Source organism: Delphinapterus leucas, chromosome 2 (assembly GCF_059928025.1).
Source record: "Delphinapterus leucas isolate spDelLeu-1000000601 "Yukka" chromosome 2, BTC_Dleu_Yukka2, whole genome shotgun sequence".
NCBI classification, from domain to species: Eukaryota; Metazoa; Chordata; class Mammalia; order Artiodactyla; family Monodontidae; genus Delphinapterus; species Delphinapterus leucas.
In genome coordinates, this window is record NC_143130.1 from 143,534,393 (window position 1) to 143,555,525 (window position 21,133).

Genomic DNA, 21,133 nt, shown 5'->3' on the forward strand with positions numbered 1-21,133 from the left:
GTGTGTGTGTGTGAGAGAGAGAGAGAAAGAGAGAGAGAGAGAGAGAATCACTGTGCTGTACACCTGAAACTAACACAACATTGTAAATCAATTATACTTTAATAAATATATATAAATAAAATAAAATAAAAACAGGTTTTTATTATGAAAAAAAAGAGCCATTGTCACTTACTACATTAATTTCTTCCTCTGCCACAGTAATCATCAATGTCCTCAATGTGGCTACTCCACCATCCTAGATCCCTGAATGAAGATGATAAAAATACATAATACAGATACAATGTGAGCAAGAAATAGGCATTATTTTATTTATTTTTACTGAAGTATAGTTGATTTACAATATATATTAGTTTCAGGTATACAGCATAATGATTCCATATTTTTGCAGATTTTACTCCTTTATAAGTTATTACAAGAAAATGGCTATGATTCCCGGTGCTATACAGTATATCTTTGTTGCTTATCTATTTTATATGTAGCAGTTTGTATCTGTTAATCCCTACCCCTAATTTGTCCCTCTCCTTTTCCCTCTCCCCTCTGGTAACCACGAGTTTGTTTTCCATATCTGTGAGTCAGTTTCTGCTTTACATATACATTTATTTGACTTTTTTTAAGATTCCACACATAAGTGATAACATAACAATATTTGGCTTTCTTTGTCTGGCTTATTTCACTAAGCATAATATTCCCTAGGTCTATCCACATTGCTGCAAATGGCAGAATCTCACTTTTTACGGCTGAATAATATTCCATTGTATATGTATATAACAAATCTTCTTAATCCAACTGTCTGTTAATGGACACTTGGTTTGCTTCCATGTGTTGACTATTGTAAATAGTGCTGCTATGAACATTGGGGTGCATGTATCCTTTTCAATTGTGTTTTCATTTTTTCCAGATATATACCCAGGAGTAGAATCAATGGATCATGTGGTAACTCTATTTTTAGTTTTTTGAGGCACCTCCATACTATTTTCCATAGTGGCTGCACCAATTTACATTCCCACCAATGGTGTACAAGGGTTCCTTTTTCTCCACATCCTTATCAACATCTGTTATTTGTAGACTTTTTGATAGTAGCCATTCTGACAGGTGTGAGGGGATACCTCATTGAAATACATGTTATTTTAAATTATTGAGCACTGGGAGTTGTTACAGCAACATAATCTAGTAGATACACAACAACCTGACTGAAACACCATCCCTTTATAGGAAAGAAACATTGGGACACTAAACACTATGGCAAGTGTTACTATAATACAACACAGAAGAAATGTGAGGTTATATCTATTATATAGTAGCATACATATGTGGATATAGATATTATTGATAGCCACTCATTAAAACAGACTTCTCACGCACCCCCCCACACAAAAAAACCCCTCCTCACATCAAATGGATAATCTGAATTCTTAAAACTGAGTGCTCAAAAATCTCAAAGAAACACCTAATTCCCCCATCAAAAACGTACTTGACCCATTTGTCAAAATCACTTGCAGAGTTCCACTTCTTTTCTAAGACCGAGTACCTTAATCAAATGCAGAGCTTCAAAGAGGCTTCGTTTTGAGTGACCCAATAGACAAATAAATTATCTGCCAATGGCTCCTTTGTAATTGAAGAGGGCCAGGCTGACCAAGGGGAGAAGACTAAATCAAAAACGGAACTGTTCAAGCAAAAGCAACGTTTGGGGACCTGAAACAAACCAATACAGCCATCCCACACACTCTCATTTCCAAAAGTAAGGGTGAGCCAAGCACATGTGTGTTTATTCACTAATAAGAAGATGCAAACATCCCACATCTGATTGATTTCTTATGTGCTACAACCATAAAAATGTTTGGGTCTGGAATACACGTATGAGCGTTGAGCTCAAATGTGGCAGCTTATTAACCCGATCACATATCTTATACCTACAATCTACAAGAACGTTTCCCTTTGTAACAGTGAAACTCTGGAAGGTTTTCTTCTTTACTGCCAGGACAAATTGCTTAGGGCTTCTCACTTAAGTATGTGAAGAACTGTCCAGTTTTAATCTGCAGAGCTTTTAACTGGTGACTCAGTGAGGGATGATGTCATATGTTATCCTACAACGGCTGGTGTGGTTCCCTCTGTTTCTGTGGCCGACAGTACTCCCCAGTTTCCATCCTTTCGTCAGCTTCTTCCCAGCCAGCCCACAGGCAAACAACCTCCCCAGCCGTGGATGAAACAGGAAGTCTGACAGCTTGAGTCTGCAGTGGGACCCCTAGTGTTCTCCCACTCCATGTCCTGGCAGCGTTCCCCAGAAGTACAAACACACACACACAGAGCTCCCATTGTTGCAGCCTTCTCCAGCCCACTGATCCTAATATGGAATGCAGCAGGAAACCCATGATTTCCTGACACTCGGCAAGCTGGAGGAAGCAAGGGAAAAACTCCATTAAAAAGCCCAGCTTTCCTCCATGTTAGATGTGAAGTGGAAAATGGGGAAGATTTAGCGAAATTCCACTGTGTCTTCAGCCAGGCTTGGTGAACAGGAGAGCAGAGTGAAACCCTCAGGCTGTTGAAATTTCTAGACTCCCAGGAAGCCCCTAGAATTGGGTGAAAAATGAGGATTCATAACTCAAACTGATGGGGGCAAGGGGCAGATGCTTTTAATCATTCTCCCCAGTGTGTGTTACCTTTCTTGACCAGTATGGTAAGCAAGAGGGCACATGCCAGCCGCCTCGGACAATTCTGCATGATCCGAGTTCCCCAAAGTAAGACAGAGTGACCTCAAGCCTGCGGCTCGCTTCATGGGCTTTGGGAGAAGCAGGAGAAGCAACGGCAGCGGCACAGTCACAGCAGCTGGAGCCGTGAGAATGAACTGCCAGGAGGGAAATGACAGCAGCTGCGGCTGCGGTGGCCGCGAGGAGAAGAAGATGCTGAAGTGCGTGGTGGTAGGGGACGGCGCCGTGGGGAAGACCTGCCTGCTCATGAGCTACGCCAATGACGCCTTCCCCGAGGAGTACGTGCCCACTGTGTTTGACCACTATGCAGGTAAGAAAAGCAGAAAACCTACCCCTGCATACGAGGTGAAGGAGGCGGGAGACGACAGCCCAGCTTCAGAGGGGCCTGGCTTATCTCTAATGTCAGTGCTGGGTCTGGGCCTGCCAGGAGCCAGGTAGCTGGGCATAGCAGACAACCAAGGTCTTTGCTGTTGTTAGGACAACTTGTATATCAATGTTATGGTAACACTTTTTTCCAGTTAAACCAAATGAATAACACTGGGGAAATACCCTGAACCGTCCTCTAAGCTTTGCGGCTAGAGATTTTACTTAACATTTGCCTGAAGATTCATCAACTTTCTTTAATGTGAACTTTTTAAAAGGTAGCGTAATTGCATCACAGTTCTTTAAAAAACAACAATGACACTAACCACACAACTGGTGAAAGAAGTGTTCTTGCCACTTCTCATATATTCACCACATGCCATTTATAAAGGAAATGCTGAGATTAGTAACATTAGAACATTCGTTTTTCTATAATAATTGGTGCTGTCCTAATGTACTTTTATTTTCCTGTGGAGGTAGATTGAAGGAAAAGTACTGAAAGATTTTAAATATCTCCTAGGCAATCTGTATCTTGAATTAAAAGAGAAATTTTTAATCAATATGTTTTAAAGGTAAAAATAAAGATAAAAATAAAATTTTACTTATTTCAACATATGTCCCCAAAGCACGAAATATGGCATAAAATACTTTAAGATCTGACAGTTAAGATACTGTAGTCACAACTTAATTCTTTCAGGTATATTTTTTCGAGTGTTCTGAAGTTTGTTGTGTGATAGCTTATTTAAATTTTTCCATTTTGACTCTTATTTTTTCTCTTAATCTCCAAAACAAATTTTATTAAATTTCTTAAAAGCAAATTCATAAAATGCTTCAGGTTTACAATAGCCTAGATTTTATAACTTTTTGGAATACGATGATCCACTTGCTCACTATGAGATCAGCTTGAGTTACCAGAGATTTGAGATTTTGTGAGAGGAAAATTTCTCTTCTTCACTTTAGCTTTGGGTCCAGAGTACCGAAGGGGAAATGGCCCACAGGAAACCTGTGTGAGTGTTGGCTTTGCTGTGAGGTCATTTGAAATCCTTTCTGTAGGAAGCAGCTTCTTTTCCACAGCTAAACAATCACCTACGTCTCCTCCTACTACTACACGTACATGATTTATGACACTATTACACAGCAGACAGGGAGAGAACCACAGTGAAAATAGTATCCACTTTCTAGCAGGTTTTTCTATATTTGTAGAAATTAAGAGCGAATTTGAACACTGGCTCTCTTAAGCTTTTCTGTGCCCAGAGAAGAACATTTTAATGAGAACAGAATGAAGAGAAGTATAGGTAGACTTTCATCCTGAGGGGGGACAAAAAAGTAATTGTAAAATTAGGTTTGCAACTTAAGAAAATTATTGGGATCCTGACCTGTAAACATCTTAGCAAAAGTTATTTATTCTACACCCTCTTTCTGCCAAGATAGGGAACTGGCTGGTACCTAATTTCAAAAACTTTTAAATCAAAAATGGAACCCACAATCTACTAAAGGGAGAGGTTTTAAGTGCTTTTAAAAATTACATATCCCATCCCCAACTATTGGGTGAAGCAATTACAATACAAACAAAGTCTGGACCACCGCTAGATTCCACTAAGATCAATTTGTTTTATGTTTCAGTTGTGTACATACTTGCTGTTATTTGAGCAACAAAGCATCTTAGATTTTGGCTATTCCTTGTTTTAGCTCTCAAGAAATCACAGCAACTGTACTCAAAGCAATACTTTGTACATAGTAGGCATTCCCAAACATTGTTACTTTGATTTACACTTTGTATTTTTTTTTAAGTACACAGTCATTTCATGCATTTGTAGTTAGGTTGTAAGGGAAATGAAGGTGTAAGCCACATACATCTAGGAGCGCAATGAAGTGAACATTTCCATTTGTAGAGGGATCTTCTCCATCACGACGACCCTAACTCTTTTTACCACCACGCTCCTCATACATGAACTGATTGAACATAAACCCTTACACAGTCACATGAGAATCTACAGTCAATTGTAAAAGAACTCATGCTGTCTTCTCCACGTGGAGAAATATCCAGTATCCAGTCCCTGGTCCTACTGGCTCATTCTGAAATGACAACCTGCAAATAGTTTACTGAGCCTTTGGAAAATTGCAGTCAAAGAATTTAGAAAAGTTCAAGTCAAAGAGAGCCTATCCCTTGAAGAAGATTTTTCCCTAATAGCTACCCATCCTAGGAAGGTAAAGATATAATAGTAAGGACGGAAATACTTAAGATAGTGAGCTCAAGATAGTGAGCTCTGAAGCTGGACAGCCCAGTTCTAATACTGGCTCTGCCATTACTGTGTGGTCTTGAGCAAGTTGCTCAACTTCTCTGTGCCTCAGTTGTCATGAATTTTTTTAAGGGACAATAGAGGTATTAAGATCATGAGAACAAAATAAATTAATACATGTAGTTCTTAGAACAGCACCTTACACATGACAAGTACTAGGTAATAGTAGCTATTGTGATTAAGAATAGGGTCTCTTACATACAGAATGAATAAACAACAAGGTCCTACTGTATAGCACAGGGAACTAAATTTGATATCCTGTGATAAACCATAATGGAAAATAATATAAAAAATAATATATAGAGATAGATATGTATAACTGAATCACTTTGCTATATAGCAGAAATTAACACAACATTGTAAATCAACTATACTTCAATTAAAAAAAGAATAGGGTCTCTACAGTTGCACACAGCTATGAAAGGGAATTAAAATGTAATTAAAATATAAAGGCTACAACAAGGAAAAATATAACTACAAGAGTATCCTTCAAACGGAGTAGGGTGTGATAGAGTGTGTGTATTGTCCTGATGATATAGTTATCGTGTTTACAGATAATTGGTAAATATTTCTACATGGAGTAATAGTAGTGGGATATTCACTGGAGAGGAAATATTAGTTCTGCATGAGTGATTGTAGAAAAATCAACAACCAACTAGAAAAAAAAAGTTTTGAAGTTTTATAAATCTTGGTTATTTTCCTTCCCTCCTACCTATCAGGATCCAAACGTACATCTGCTCGATGCAGCTTTCCTTGACCCCCCCCCCCAAGGAGAATTCCTTGCTCCATCTCCAGCCCATCCCCAGAAATGTGTTAACATTGCTAGAACGCAACTTGCACCATTGTATAGCAATGTATTTGTCTCCTTATTTCCCCAGTCCCCACTGTACGATAAGCTCCTGAGGGGAAGGGTCATGTCTTGCCAAAACCAGTGTTCAATTCTCAGTCCTCGTCTTACTTGATCTCTTGGAGGCTTTTCTTATGGTTTATACTCTCCTTCCTGAAACACTTTCTTTGCTCCTGGGATACCACATTCTCCTGGTTTTTATTCCCCTACTGGCAAGTCTCTCTCCATCTCCTCTGCTGCTTTCTCCATCTCTTTCCCTACCACTATACATTGGCATACTTCAGGGTTCAGTCTCTCAGTCCCCTTCTCTATTTATGCTCATGCTCTGGTTGACAGTATCTAGTCTCATGGCTTTAAATATGATTTATATACTGATGACTCCAAAATGTGTATCTCTACCACAAAAAAAAAAAAAAACACCTGACCCAGACTCATATATTCAACTGTCCATTTGGATATCTAATAGGCATCTCAAACTTAACCTGTCCAAAACAGAATTTTTTAATTGCCTCAGTCTACACCTCCCCTAGTGTTCCCCATAGAATTCTATGACCACTGTCTTCCACCCAGTAGCTCAAAACAAAAACTTTGGTATTATCCTTAACTCCTTTCTTCCTTTGACAATACTTCCCATCCCTCTCCATCCAAACCACTAGTTATTATCCCTTCCTACTACCAATCAGGTCAACATTCAAAATACATCTCAAATCCGATCAGCTCTCACCACCTCCATTGTTTTCACTCGCATCCAAGCCACCACCATTTCTCATCCAAACTACTGTAATCACCTCCCAGCTCCCTGCTTCCAGTCGTATCCCGTATAGTTCAGCTCTTCACACTCCCGACAGAAGGACTACCCACAGCCCAAATCCATCAGTCAAATCCCTTCACCCTGAGGCCCCATCATTTATCACAGTCTACAAGGTACTCCATGACTTATCCCCATTATCCCTCGACCTCCTCTCCTAACTCTGCTCTGCAGTATTTCTGCTCTCAGCCATCTGCATATTCCTCAAACACACCAAACTCCTTCCTTCCTTGAAGATTTTGCATTTGCTTTTCCCCCAACCTTACCTTATCCCTCCCATCTTCCTCAGCTTCAATTGATCACCTTGTTTAATGCATTAACACACACATGCGTACAGTCACTCTTTAATTTTTCTCCTGCTTCATCTTTCCTCATAAGGTTTAACACTACTTCACATTATATTTATTCGCTTACCATTTTTATCCTACACTGGGATGTAAACCCCATGAGGGCAAGGGCTTTGTCTTGTTCACTGCTCTATCTCCATCTTCTAAAACAGAACTCAACATCTAGTATGCTCTCAATAGATTGTTACTGAATTAATTAATTAATATGTTTTACGCATCTCTGTCCTTCCAGCGCATAGATAATTCCTGGTCCATTAAAACTTTGAGGAATAAATGAACAAGTTGTTGGTCCAACAGATGTCTCTTTAGGAATGAACATATAAAATATTTATTAAATGTATTATATTTTTCAACTAGTTTGCTTGTATTTTAAATAATCATTTTATCTCTACCAGGATCATAATACAGCATAGAATTTTCCTGACCCAACCAGCCAATGTCACATCTATTGAATAATATAAATATACAATGTATAAATTTCATTTGGAAACAGATGGGATGTACTCAAATTCCTCCATTTGCATTATATTCAAAAGCTTAGCTAAATTTTGAGTGGCTCACTTGTTTATAGTTCTTCATAAAAACGCATGTTCCAGAGTAACCCCAAGTTCAACTATGGGCTAGGTCTAAAAATTGGGGGCAGTAGAAGGAAGATAAAAACGGTCACTGACACTTTTTACAAGTATGCCTGAGAAACATCTCCGGGCACTTCTTCCTACTCCCTTCCAGGGATGACTCAAGATGTCCCAACAACCTTTAGAGATTTCACAGCTTACCATGGAACAACCATCATGTCTTCTCCCATTCCGTCTTCATCTTATCTTTAGCTTTGAGTTTTGTGGCAGACATCTCACTGATAAAGTAGTATCAATTAATGTTTCACACGACATATGACATAAGGATAACACTTCCATTTCTAGTTTAGTTAGATTGCATGTTGAGGTAGGTAGTGCACATGGTTTGTCTGTTTATGTGCATGGCTGCATAAAATAATCCCATTCAAGTTGAAGCCTTTGCATGACGTACCTCATTCACCATTACCATCATCCTCTGTATAAGAATTGGTCGTGGGCTTCCCTGGTGGCGCAGTGGTTGAGAGTCCGCCTGCAGATGCAGGGGACACCAGTTCATGCCCCGGTCTGGGAAGATCCCACATGCCGCGGAGCGGCTGGGCCCGTGAGCCATGGCCGCTGAGCCTGCGCGTCCGGAGCCTGTGCTCCGCAACGGGAGAGGCCACACAGTGAGAGGCCCGCGTACCGCAAAAAAAAAAAAGAACTGGTCGTGTCTATGGCTCCTTTTTCTATGAAAACCACCTGTATTTAAAAACTTAGATAAGTCACTATTTGCAAACCCAGGCTGCCTATGCAGGAAATTAACACAATTTGTGGAAAGGGGGGAAAAATCTAGTTGCTCTATCAGCTGAGTGAGATGTAAAAGTTGTTTTCACAGAGAGCTGAAAGTCAATTCTAAACTTTTTCCACCTAATTAAGTGATGATTAGTCCAATGTAGATTCCGTCATAACCCTAATGACCAGAGCAAGGGGGAAACTATGTCCAATCCACAAGGGAAAAAACAACATAAAATAATAGTGAATAAAAACAAAGCCCCAGGCTTATGTAGTGTTATGACATAGTTCTGCCCATTTGGGAATATTTACTCAGGAGTTTCTCTTTTGTTCTTTCTAAAGACACCCGAGAGTCTCTGGAGAATGGATGAGATTCATTTTTGTAAGCCAAAAGAAAACCTAAAACACCTCTCATGGGTCTATAAAATAAATCACCAGGTTTTTAACCTTAGGCAAAAATATAAAGGAAGTATGTGAAAGAGGAGAAATGAATGGGCCTGTTGACTTGCTCTGTTCCTTCTAAATGCCATGATGCTCAAAAACCCAATGCCTTGTAGGTATTCAACCCTCCAATATCTCTTTTTGAGGCAGTGTGATGCGCGTCTGATACTTTTTTTGGACTCTTGGAGGCCATATCGAAGGTGCAGTAACAGGAATTGTATAGACAGGTCCTTCCACAGTCTACTGTGATGCCTATGAGCATGAGCACATTCAGAGGCTCCAGGGGTAGAAATTACACTCAGAAAGCCAAAGCACACTCCGGAGAGGTAAACTGTGAGCTTCATCTCTTAGGAGTAAGAAAGAATAGAAGAGGGAAAAAGAAAATTAAGTATCTGTGACCAGAGTGACCCAAGAAAAATCATGCTCCCAGGATTAGAAACTACATCTGCAGTTCATAACCCTCCTGCATTCCAGCTTCATCTGGCAACAGACCAAGGCCTGTGACCGATTCAGGCTTCAGTGGACAGACTCCCTGTGACCAAGACTTTTAGTTCCACAAGCCCTGGCTCCTTTCACTGTCCAAGCTAGGAAATCCTTCATAAATTTTACTACCTAACTGCCCAACGATGTTGGGCTTCAGGAAAACAGTACTTTATTTCCAGGATAACGTTTTCAGAATCTGCCATCACTACCTCTTCTTTTGGGGCAAACAGCAAAGTTGGCTCAGAGATGGCTCAGTACATTGGACATCTTTGTTTTGGGATCTAGTCGGCCTGTTCTACAAAGGCAACATGAAGGTGGGCAACTAACATGAGGCAACTAACGTAAAGGACAGGTAGGAAAGCTCAACAGAAATGATCTCCCTCACCAATCCTGAGCACAAAATCACAAGGATCGACAGAGGCCCTACCCTCTGTGTAAGGACACAGGTCCTGATAAGGCTGAAAATGTACTTTCCCATAAACAAAAATCCATGCCACCCCTTGGGTGTGTTAGCAGAATCCAAACAGTTAATTTTCCAGGTATAACTCAGTCAGGATTAATTCCACCGTGAATTCAAAAGGGACCCACTGTGAATCATAGAGTGGCCTGGGATCGTTCCTGAATACTCTGAAGTCCACCAACTTTTTGGATATGCCTAATTTTCACAAGGCAAAAGGACCTGATTCATGTGTATTCATTCAGCATTTTGTAATGGTTCACAATACAGCTTTTATTTATGAAGTCCTTCATTTGCAGTCTCAGTGTGAATTTTATTACGGCCACATGTGATCCTACAAGCAGTGTGGTAGTATTTAATGACGAAACTCAAACACCACTAGAACATGTTCTGACAACAATAACAATAGCTATACAAAGTTCTTGCTATGAGCATATTTGAGATATTTTCATACATCGATTCATTGCCTCCTCACAATGATACTATGAGGTGTTATTATTTCCTAATTTTGACTGATGAGGAAACCAAGTTGCAAAGTTATTAACCAATTTGCCCAAGGTTAAATAACCTGTAATGGAGTAAGTGGAGGCCACAAAACAGTAAATAAATAATGTAAGCGGTGTGTAGGTTTATAGCTAATAAATTAATCAAAAAGCCACCGTTAGTTAGGGCAGGGGTCCCCAACCTCCGGGCCACGGACCAGTACTGGTCCGAGGCCTATTAGGAACCAGCCCACACAGCAAGAGCAGGCAAGCAAGCAAAGCTTCATCTGTACTTACAGCCGCTCCCCATGGCTCATGTTACCGCCTGAGCTCTGCCTCCTGTCAGCATTATGGTGAGTTGTATAAGTATTTCATTATATGTTACAATGTAATAATAATAGAAATAAAGTGCACAATAAATGTAATGAGCATGAATCATCCTGAAAGCATCCTCCACCCTGGTCCGTGGAAAAATTGTCTTCCACGAAACCAGTCCCCAGTGCCAAAAAGGTTGGGGACAACTGAGTTAGGGTATGCTAACCTGCTATAACAAACAGACCTAAACATGTAAGGGATTAACACCACGACAGGACGTTCCTTGCTAATTTATGTTCCTGAACATGTATTCAAGTCAGTGGGGCTGCTTTCCTCCATTTAGTCATTTAGGGACCCAGGTTCTTTGCATGTTACACTGCCATCCCTTAAGATCTCATAGTTGTCCGCATCCAACCAGACTAATGAGAAAGAGTGTGGAGAAACCTGAATGGAAAGTTTTATGGGCCAGGCCTGGAAGTGACGGACATCATTTCCAGTCAAACTTCAGAGGAGATAACTTAGTCACGAGGCCACACCTCAGTCTAAGGGAAGCTGGGAAATAAAACCACCTACATGCCCAGAAGAGGGAAGGACAGATTTTAATGGAAACTAGCCATCTCTGTTTGTGTCAGACTCTGTAGTCACCAAATATCCCTACGCACTTTTTCCCACATGTAAAACAAATTTTTTCCCAAGAGGGACCACCCAGAGCCCCAGTCTTTCACTGAAACAGGTTAAAGTTCAGCCATGCAGGTGATGCCTGGTCCTTTCCATTTGATGGAGACATGGCTCCTTGTGGTCCAGTAGAAGACTCATTATCTCCTCCATATATACAATCACCCCTTAGACAATGATAGAACAGGGATGGGATAACCAAAATATCTAAACCCCCTTTCGGAAAAGTAAAGAATAGGAGAGACATAGCAATAACAGAATCCTGAGGGCAAATGTTAGAAAGACTTCCTGCCCTAGCAGTGGGGGAAGTTTCTTGAATTGACCCTTATGCTGTTCTCTGGGAGGAATTTCTTCGTCCATTATTCTCAACTTCCCCTGGCTTGGGTCTCTGGGGAGTTCTTCTTCCTCATCCATTTTCCTCCATGACACACATCTGAATCAGGCCTCAGGGACTCTGCCTTTCTCAGGAGCTGCACAAATTTCATAGCCTGCTTCTGGCTTGTCCAGTCTCGAGACTCAAGTGTTGTTTTATAGTCAGAAGACTATTTAGCCCAAGCTTGGGGTTTCTTTGGAAATACAATTCTCTCAAAAATTTATTAGGCTTCTGGTAAGTTCCATGTACCAGTAGCCACTTCCAAGACCAAAGAATGTCTTTCCTAGACATGCTTCTTAAAAATACTTTATTTGTCTGCTTCATCCAGCCAATGCCTTTTGCTCTCAAATTAACAATAGCTACGTAGAGGCTGTATGAAGCAAAAGACTTAAATGGGAAGGGGACACCCTGGCTCTTCTCTTTGACGCAGAGCTGATTCCCTGTTTTAACAGAGAAATGGACATTTGTTGCTCAGATCCTTATTTAACTGTGTCTTCTTTGGGGAAATCCAAAAATAATCAATTTTCCAACTATTAATTAAGGACATTAATACTCGTGTTCTATCAATCTCTGCTTAAACACAACCAATTCAACTCTTTTCTTTCTTGTAACACCTAGTTAAACACAGTAACAATTAATATACTCTAATATTCTGACTTTTCCCAATCTTTTCTTTGAGCATAATAGACTCAGTAAGAACTAGGTTCACCTTCCAGGTTTCACAGACAATAGTTTTACAAATGTTTTGCCATGGTATAATGTGGATCTTCATCTTTCTAGTCTGTTCTGTTTTGTTACTGCCTGCCACTTAACAGTTAAGCTAACAGCACACTTTTTTTTGGCATTTTGTAATGATGGCACCATGCTAGATAAGTTAGGATGCTAGAACAAATAGCCTCAAATATATAATGATTCAAACTGTTAGAATTTTTTTTTTTTGCTCAGAGAACAGACTTGGGCAAGTGTTCAGGTCGGTGAGGTGATACTACTCCATGTAATCATCCAAGGATCTACTTTTTTTCCATCTTGTGACTCTGCTGTTGGGTAGGACTTTGTAGTGCTCTAGACAGGAGCCCTAGACAGGAGAAGATGAGAGGATACGGAGGGCAAGGACTAGTGGTCCGGGCCAGGTCCACAAGTGTCAGGCATGAGTTCTTTTCACATTTCTTTGGAGAGAAGTTAAACCCTAGGCCATACATTATTGTAAGAGAGGTTAGCTATATTCCCAAAGACAGCGTGAACAGATTTTAAAGGACTCTTAGAAGTCATCATCACACTCACTAAGTCAAACTTTCTTACATCAAATACAATAGACTCATAAACAATGTAAATCGCCCTACGTACCATATTCAATTAGACATTTATTCAACTACAAATGATATACCTATATTTCCCAAATTTGCCTGGTCACCAGATAAACCTGCTTGTCAAAAATGCAGATTCTGTAAATTGGTGCAGCCACTATGGAAAACAGTATGGAGGTTCTTTAAAAAACTAAATATAGAGCTACCATATGATCCAGCAATCCCACTCATAGGCATATATCTGGAAAAGATGAAAACGCTAATTCAAAAAGACACATGCACCCCAATGTTTATAGCAGCACTATTTATGATAGCCAAAACATGGGAGCCACCCAAACGCCCATCAACAGACGATTGGTTTAAAAAGATGTAATATATATATATATATATATATATATATATATATATATATATAGAATAGAATATTACTCAGCCATAAAAAAGAATGAAATATTGTCATTAGCAGCAAAATGGATGGACCTAGAGAATAACATACTAAATGAAGTAAGACAGACAAAGACAAATATTATATGATATCACTTATGTAGGGAATCTAAAAAATGATACAAATGAATCTATGCACAAAATAGGAATAGACTCACAGACATAGAAAACAAACATATGGTTACCAAAGGGGAAAGGCAGTGGGGGAGGGATAAATTAGAAGTATGGGATTAACAGACATATACTACTATACATAAAATACATAAGCAACAAGAATTTACTGTATAACACAGGGAATAATATTCAAGATCTTGTAATAACATATAATGGAAAATAATCTGAATATACATATATGTATAAATAATCTGAATATATTGTAATCTGTATAAATATCTGATTATATTCCATGATATTTCAACTTTAAAAAGGAAAACTATACTTCAATTTAAAAAAGGAAAAAGTGCAGATTCTTTGGTCCACCCCAGAGCTTCTATACCAGACCCACTAAGAGGAAAAGCTGTAAATATACATTTCAACAAGCATCCTAGGCATTTCTTATTAGGTGGACCTATGAAATGACCATTTTGCAGTTCAAAACCATTTGGATATCATAAGTTCATATAGTTCAATCTAATGTAATTTAGAAAGTTCAGAAAATCCTTCTTTATGCTATCAAGATGCCTAGAAATTAAGAAGAACAATTCTATAACCAACCATCAATCAGTAAAAAGCAAGTTAAAAATAGATATGTGTATATATAATTCCTTGACCTGGTAGTTTCTAACAGGAGAAATTGTTTAAGACAGAAGAGGCCTTTAGAGCCTCTCAGAAACAGCTAGTAAATTCATAAATGAGAAACCAGAGTGCTTTTTAAAAAGATCTGTGCCCATGGCTGGGACATAGAGAGACCCTGGAAGAAAGAAAATCCACAAGTCTGAGAATCAGGAAATGTTGGGAGAAGGCTGGTGCCTTGGAGGGAAGGGAAAAGCCTCGGAGACTAAGAACAGGGAAGAACGGGAGTTGTAAAACAGAGTGGAAAGAAGATTAATTAGGCAAACTTGGGTGCACCAAGCACCAGCAGATGGGAGCAAAGCCTCAGGCATGATCGGCAAAGCTGCACAGTGTTAATCGCTGTTCACTGAGCCTGCTGTCAGCAAAACGATAATCAGCATGACTGTGAGACCTTCGGAGGGGTCACTGAGGAAAACTTAGAAAACACCTACTCTCATGGGAAGAAACCAAGGAGTCTTAAAAAATAAGAAAGAGCCTGGGATCCTTGGGGTGGTTGTGGTGCAGCTCTGTCCTGGATGCTGTTCTTGCTCTACCATATCCACCCAGCCCTATGATTGTGAAATGAACATAAACATCTGTTTCCCCTCTGCAGATCTTTCTGTTCTTCTTCACACTTTGACCTTGACATTTGGAGAAAAGGAGGAAAAAAAAACAAAAATGGAAAGTTGCCTAAAATTCTATTCTCAGAGTCCAAAAAACTTCTACTTAGGCTAGAATCTGGTTCCTGAAAGAGATAGGACATAAATTCTGGGAGAGGCAGAAATGTTGTAACTGGGATTTAGGCACCCTTATCTGGACAACCAATTGACCAGCACTCCCGCTAGTGGGGACCAGGCCTTTGGAGTCCCTCAAGCTGTTTTAATACAGATTAGTCAGTCAGGCCTCAGAATGTGATTCAACTTGCCAACAAGAGAGAAACAATTCCCTGTGTGGTCTGAGCAGAATGCATCATAATGAAAAAATTGCTTCCTGATCCTTTTGGAGTAATGTTTATAGTTTATTAATAAAATAGTAAGTAACTAATATTAATTAGCTAAGTATTTAATATGCACCAAGCCCTGTGTTACTTTGCTATCTTGTCTGAGCCTCATATTATCTCTGGTGGTAGGTATCTTCATTTAACAGGAGAGAAAATTGGAAGTCAGAGAAGTAATCAGTCCAATGTCACAGGACCAGGAAGTGACAGAATTGGGATTAAAATCTGTCAGCTCAAATGTTACCTCCTCAGGAGGCCAAACCAAACCACCCTGATTAAACTGACCACCTTTCAAAACCTGTTTGTTTTCTCTATAGTTATTATCCGATCTGCTTATTCACTTGTCCACTGCTTGCCTCACTCTAGAATGTACAGTTCATGAAGGCAAGTTTCTTTCTGTCTCATTTATTCTTATGTCTCCAATGCCTGGAATTAGCCTACAACACAACAGACACCCAGAAATGTCTATTGAATGACTGAGTGAATGAATCACATCCAAGAGTCCCACAGTTTTAACCACTGCTCTACACTGAAGTTAGTACCCCATGTAAACAGTCAGGATAATTTTCTATGTTGAAATTTGATCCTCCAACATCCTAAAAGTATATGTCCTAAGCATCATGAGCATACATTCAAAGATAGTGTATTGGCTTTGTTTAAAAGTTGTAAACCAATTTTATTCTTCTAGGAAAAACAATTTCAAAAGCTTTTGCTTCCAGCCAAATTTCAAACTTCTGAGTTGATTTCACTACGTAAAAATTGTTTTCCTAATTATACTAAGGATCTGTTTTATCTGTTTTTTGGATGCTATATCCTAGAGGCAAAAAGAAAAATTTAATTCTCTAAAGTATGAACTGTATAACTTTTTTTTCAAGTAACTAGATTAATAATGAGGAAAACAATAAGTCAATAATCTCCTTAATGTATGCCAGGTGCAAACTTTCTAAAAATTGTGAATGAGGTTTGTAAAATGCAACCATTCATTTGCTAGAAAGCATACTAATTTTCAGCCAGTAAGAAATGTAGTGAACATATATATAAATAATCGGGCACTTTATACCTGTTATTAAGAGGAGTTATTAGGAGAAAAGTGGCTGTGCTCCCTCTCCTCAAGCCTCCTCTCTGCTCATATTGGATAAGTTTGCACTGTGAGCCTTAAGAGCTTCTTTCCTCCACTAAAATGAATTTCATATGACATTTACAATAGTTCAGGCTGGTAAATAAGAGCTTTAAGAATTTTCAATAGTAAACATGTTTTTAACCAAACTTTTCACAAGAGACAGAGAGTGAATGTTAAATCTTAAGTGTCAATATTAGGCATAAACTTTGCCGTAGAGGTTGTACTCTGTTTATTACGTTCACTTACCCTCCTGATAACTCTCCCCACCAAGTCCTTCCCTTTAGATAAACTGAACCTTTCAGGCTGTAGATAAAAGCCATTTCCTCTCAAGTTAGCAAAGATGGAGAAATCCTCATTGTCATCCTCAGAATAATGGCTTTTAACCTATTTGAAAACCAAGGAAATTTTCATCCCTATCATCCTCAGACAATATACCCAGATCTTTCCAACTCCCTTCATAGATATTTGACCTATTCTTTCACCATTTTTAATGGGCAACTTCTCATGAATTCCTTTCAACTTTCATTTCAGATCTGTGGGCAACACACAGTAAGTAGCTTTTGTAATTTTTTGGTGGTAATGGATATCTCGTCAACATGGTTAAGCGCAGTCCTAACAGGATGTAGAAATCTAGACTAAATAATCTTTTTGATCACCTCTATCTTTGTTTTCTTTGTTTGTTTTTGTTTTTGTTTTTGCGGTACACGGGCCTCTCACTGCTGTGGCCTCTCCCGTTGCGGAGCACAGGCTCCGGACGCGCAGGCTCAGCGACCATGGCTCACTGGCCCAGCCGCTACGGGGCATGTGGGATCCTCCCGGACCAGGGCACTGACCCGCGTCCCCTGCATCGGCAGGCGGACTCTCAACCACTGCGCCACCAGGGAAGCCCTGCTTTTGTTTTATTTTTTTGTTTGTTTGTGTTTTTTTTTTTTTCTATTTTTTGGCCTCACTGCAAGGTATGCAGGATCTTAGTTCCCGAAATGGGGATTGAACCGGCACCCCCTGCAGTGGAAGCGAGGTGTCTTTACCACTAGACCACCAGGGAAGTCCCTATTTTTGTTTGTCTGGGGTTTTTTTCCTTGTTATTAGGGAAATAATGTGTCCTTCGGTTGACACATTCTTTGGTATTGTAGGAGACATTTTTGTCCCTGTGGACCATAGATCACTGTATTTTAGAGCACTGGATACTCTATCATTGTAACAGATATGTTACTCTTACTAGGATTTAGTATGTAGTATATTACAAATCATCCTGAGGCATTTTTAGCCTTCATTCACTTTCTACCAGTGAACACATTAAAAGCTTTTTTAGGGTAGTGTACATCAGACAAACATCCTATTTAACAACCTCACCGATTACCACAGATTTAACTCCAGTTTCACAAAAGACATTCTGTTCCAGGGTAATCTAGATTTTTCTGGACACAGGAAGAAATCTCAAGCTCTGAGCTACAAACAAACCCTGAAGTACCTACAAGAGATCATGAGTTATTTTGGACCCTACCACATCATCAATTAATCTTACTTCACATTGTGTTTATTTATATATGTGGGTCCTCAAGTGATTTCCAAAATTTCTACTGATATCCAAGTGTGGGAATTTATGATGGTGGGGAAGGAGTGAAAGGGGGTTGGGAATTAGATTAATAGATGCATAGCTTTCAATGCATCCACACAACATTTGGAAAAACACATTTTATTTGTGTTCAATGTCACAAGGAGCTGCTAAACCCATCATTGTTTTCTTATCTGATATCACTGCTTCAGCTTCCCTATCTTTTACCATGTCACCAACAGTTTAGAAGCCTATTCCCGTGAAATGAGGAAGAGAAGTTCTATTCCACTGACAGAGACACTTAGCTCTACTTTTACAGCCAACATCTGGTTACTCCCACAAACCCTGAAAATCACTCAAAGCCTAGAGAAAAAGAGCACCAGGTGAAGCATTTTGAAGATGAGAAGGATAAACCCACAGAATGATCCATTTGTCCATTAAAAATTGTTAGCATTATTCTATTTCTTTGTAAATGGGCATCAACAACCTTTGAACAAAGTAACTGAAAGTGGTGACTTTAGAGGACTTAATGCACATTTTATTTCTTTTCATGGTTCTTAAAAATCAATAATCGTCTATCGAAAGATATATGACATACTCAAAAAAGAGCCTCATAGAGATTGTTTTTGTTCTTATTTAGTCTCTTCATATTCTCCTACCTTTTTTTAAAAGACCCTAAACTTTCTTTGGTATGTGCATTAGAAGTTTTTCCTCCCCTTCTGAAGTACCTCCACCTGGTGAATTCTACAGGAAAGGGAATGCACATCTTCTAAGAGAAAGGCAGTGGTATATTAACTTGACAAGCAGCTCCTGATAAGCCAAACTTCATGCTAATACTATTTAAATTTTATCCTTTATTAAGGAAAAAATACTTAAGAAATATTTAAATGGTATATGTGATCATCATAGAAATTCAGTTATGGAAATTACACCCTGATGCAAAAGGAACGAGGAAGACCTGTGTATTTCTTCCTTGGTGAATTAATCGGTGATTCAGAAGGAATAATGCCAAGTCTACCCCTGAGCAATGTCTGAAATCTATGGAAAGAGAAAATAAAGTAAAATTTTTCTCTGTGATTCTTCAATGACAAGGTTCTTTCAGCCCCAAATCCTTGGTAATTTTTCCACTAGGATTCATTAGGATCCTTTCTACAGTGATCTTGCTCTATTAATCTCCAAGTTTCTCCTTTTTTTTCTCATTTTAATATCAAGTCACAGAGACAAAAAGATTCTTGTATTCTAGGGATGAAGACTAGCACAGGAAACTCCTATTCCCTGGAATGCCTGACTAGGTAACTCCACCTCACTCCCCAAGAGAGGTGCTGTTTGCAAACAGGACCCGCCGGGAGTCCTGTTCCGTTAGATCAGAGTGGGCCCATAGCATGAGACAGCTGGATGATCTTAGCAAAGATCCAAAGGTTCTTGAATTATAGAAGATTGTGGTTTTAACTTGACTTCCCAAATGCCTTCTTCCTTTATACACATTATGGCTCAATGGCTAAAGCTGTAGAAATTCAAACAGCAGAACTAGAATTTTGTACTAAAGAATCTGGCATTATGCCCTATCTCTAAATATTTATATTGTTGTGCTCAGTCTCTTGAGGCAATGAGATCCCCAAAGCTTTCCTACTCCCCCTCCTCTGTTTTCTCTCAGCTGTGTGAATACCTCCCATAAAGTAGCTGCTTTTCACTGTTTACAATAGCCAAGAAATGGAAGCAACCTATATGTCCATCGACAGATGAATGAATAAAGAAGACATGGTACAGGGCTTCCCCGGTGGCGCAGTGGTTGAGAGTCCGCCTGCCGATGCAGGGGAAGCAGGATCGTGCCCCAGTCCGGGAAGATCCCACATGCCACGGGGCGGCTGGGCCCGTGAGCCATGGCCGCTGGGCCTGCGCGTCCGGAGCCTGTGCTCCGCAACGGGAGAGGCCACAGCAGTGAGAGGCCCGCGTACCGCAAAAAAAAAAAAAAAAAAAGATATGGTACGGAATAGTACTCAGCCATAAAAAAAGAATGAAATAATGCCATTTGCAGCAACATGGATGGACCTAAAGATTATCATATTAAGTGAAGTCAGAGAGAGAAAGATACCATATGATATCACTTATATGTGGAATCTTAAAAAAAATGATACAAATGAATTTATTTACAAAGCAGAATTAGACTCACAGACACAGAAAACAAATGTATGGTTACCAAAGGGGAAAGAGGTGAGGCAGGGATAAATTAGGAGATTGGGATTAACATCTACACACTACTATATATAAAATAGATAAACAACAAGGTCCTGCTGTATGGCACAGGGAACCAGGGAACTATACTCCATATCTTGTAATAATCCAGAAGGGAAAACAATCTGAAAAGAATATATATATATATATATATATATATATATATATATATATGAATCACTTTGCTGTACACCAGAAAGTAAAGCAACATTGTTAATCAACTATACTTTAATTACAACTTTAATTTTTAAAATAGCTGCTTTTATCCCTTTCTGCCAGGCTGCTCCTCCTAGTGAGGCAAACCTCTATCCCCCTATCACACTTGGGCTTATAGTAAGTACCAGGTCATAAGCGCTGATTTTATTTCCAACACCAGAGAATGGTGATAAAGGATGTAACACCTTTTCCAGTGTCAGGAACACAAACTGATGCCCCAGGGATGAAAATTGCATTATATTATACATCTCTCATGGACATGCCTAAAGAAATCATCTTAAACTTCAAAATGAGGGATTTAGTCTAGACAGGTTCAAATATGACATTGTTGTACAACTTCCAAAGTAATTTTGGCATCTTCCCCTTCAAAGAATCTGAGATTATTTCACTGTGAATGAACCCACTTCACAAAGGGAGCAGCCTGATGTTGTGTTGGGTCCAAAGGTCAAGAGAACAAAGGCAAAGAAATGCAACTACTTTAAAAGATGTTTTATTTCTTGCTCACCTCCCCTCTGTATATCTGGAGAACACAAAGGAGGTATGGAGAGGAAA

The 21,133-nt window shown here is 39.3% G+C and overlaps 1 protein-coding gene across 1 annotated transcript in view; it reads left to right on the forward strand.

Annotated features, from left to right (window-relative positions):
* The first annotated feature begins 1,634 nt into the window (after positions 1-1,634).
* RHOJ (ras homolog family member J) overlaps positions 1,635-21,133 on the forward strand; it is an 84,750-nt gene continuing 65,251 nt past the window's right edge. Inside the window, exon 1 of the mRNA XM_022570420.2 lies at positions 1,635-3,015. Coding sequence (XP_022426128.1) covers positions 2,772-3,015 — 244 coding nt within the window. The 5' untranslated portion in view covers positions 1,635-2,771. The remainder of the gene's footprint in view (positions 3,016-21,133) is intronic.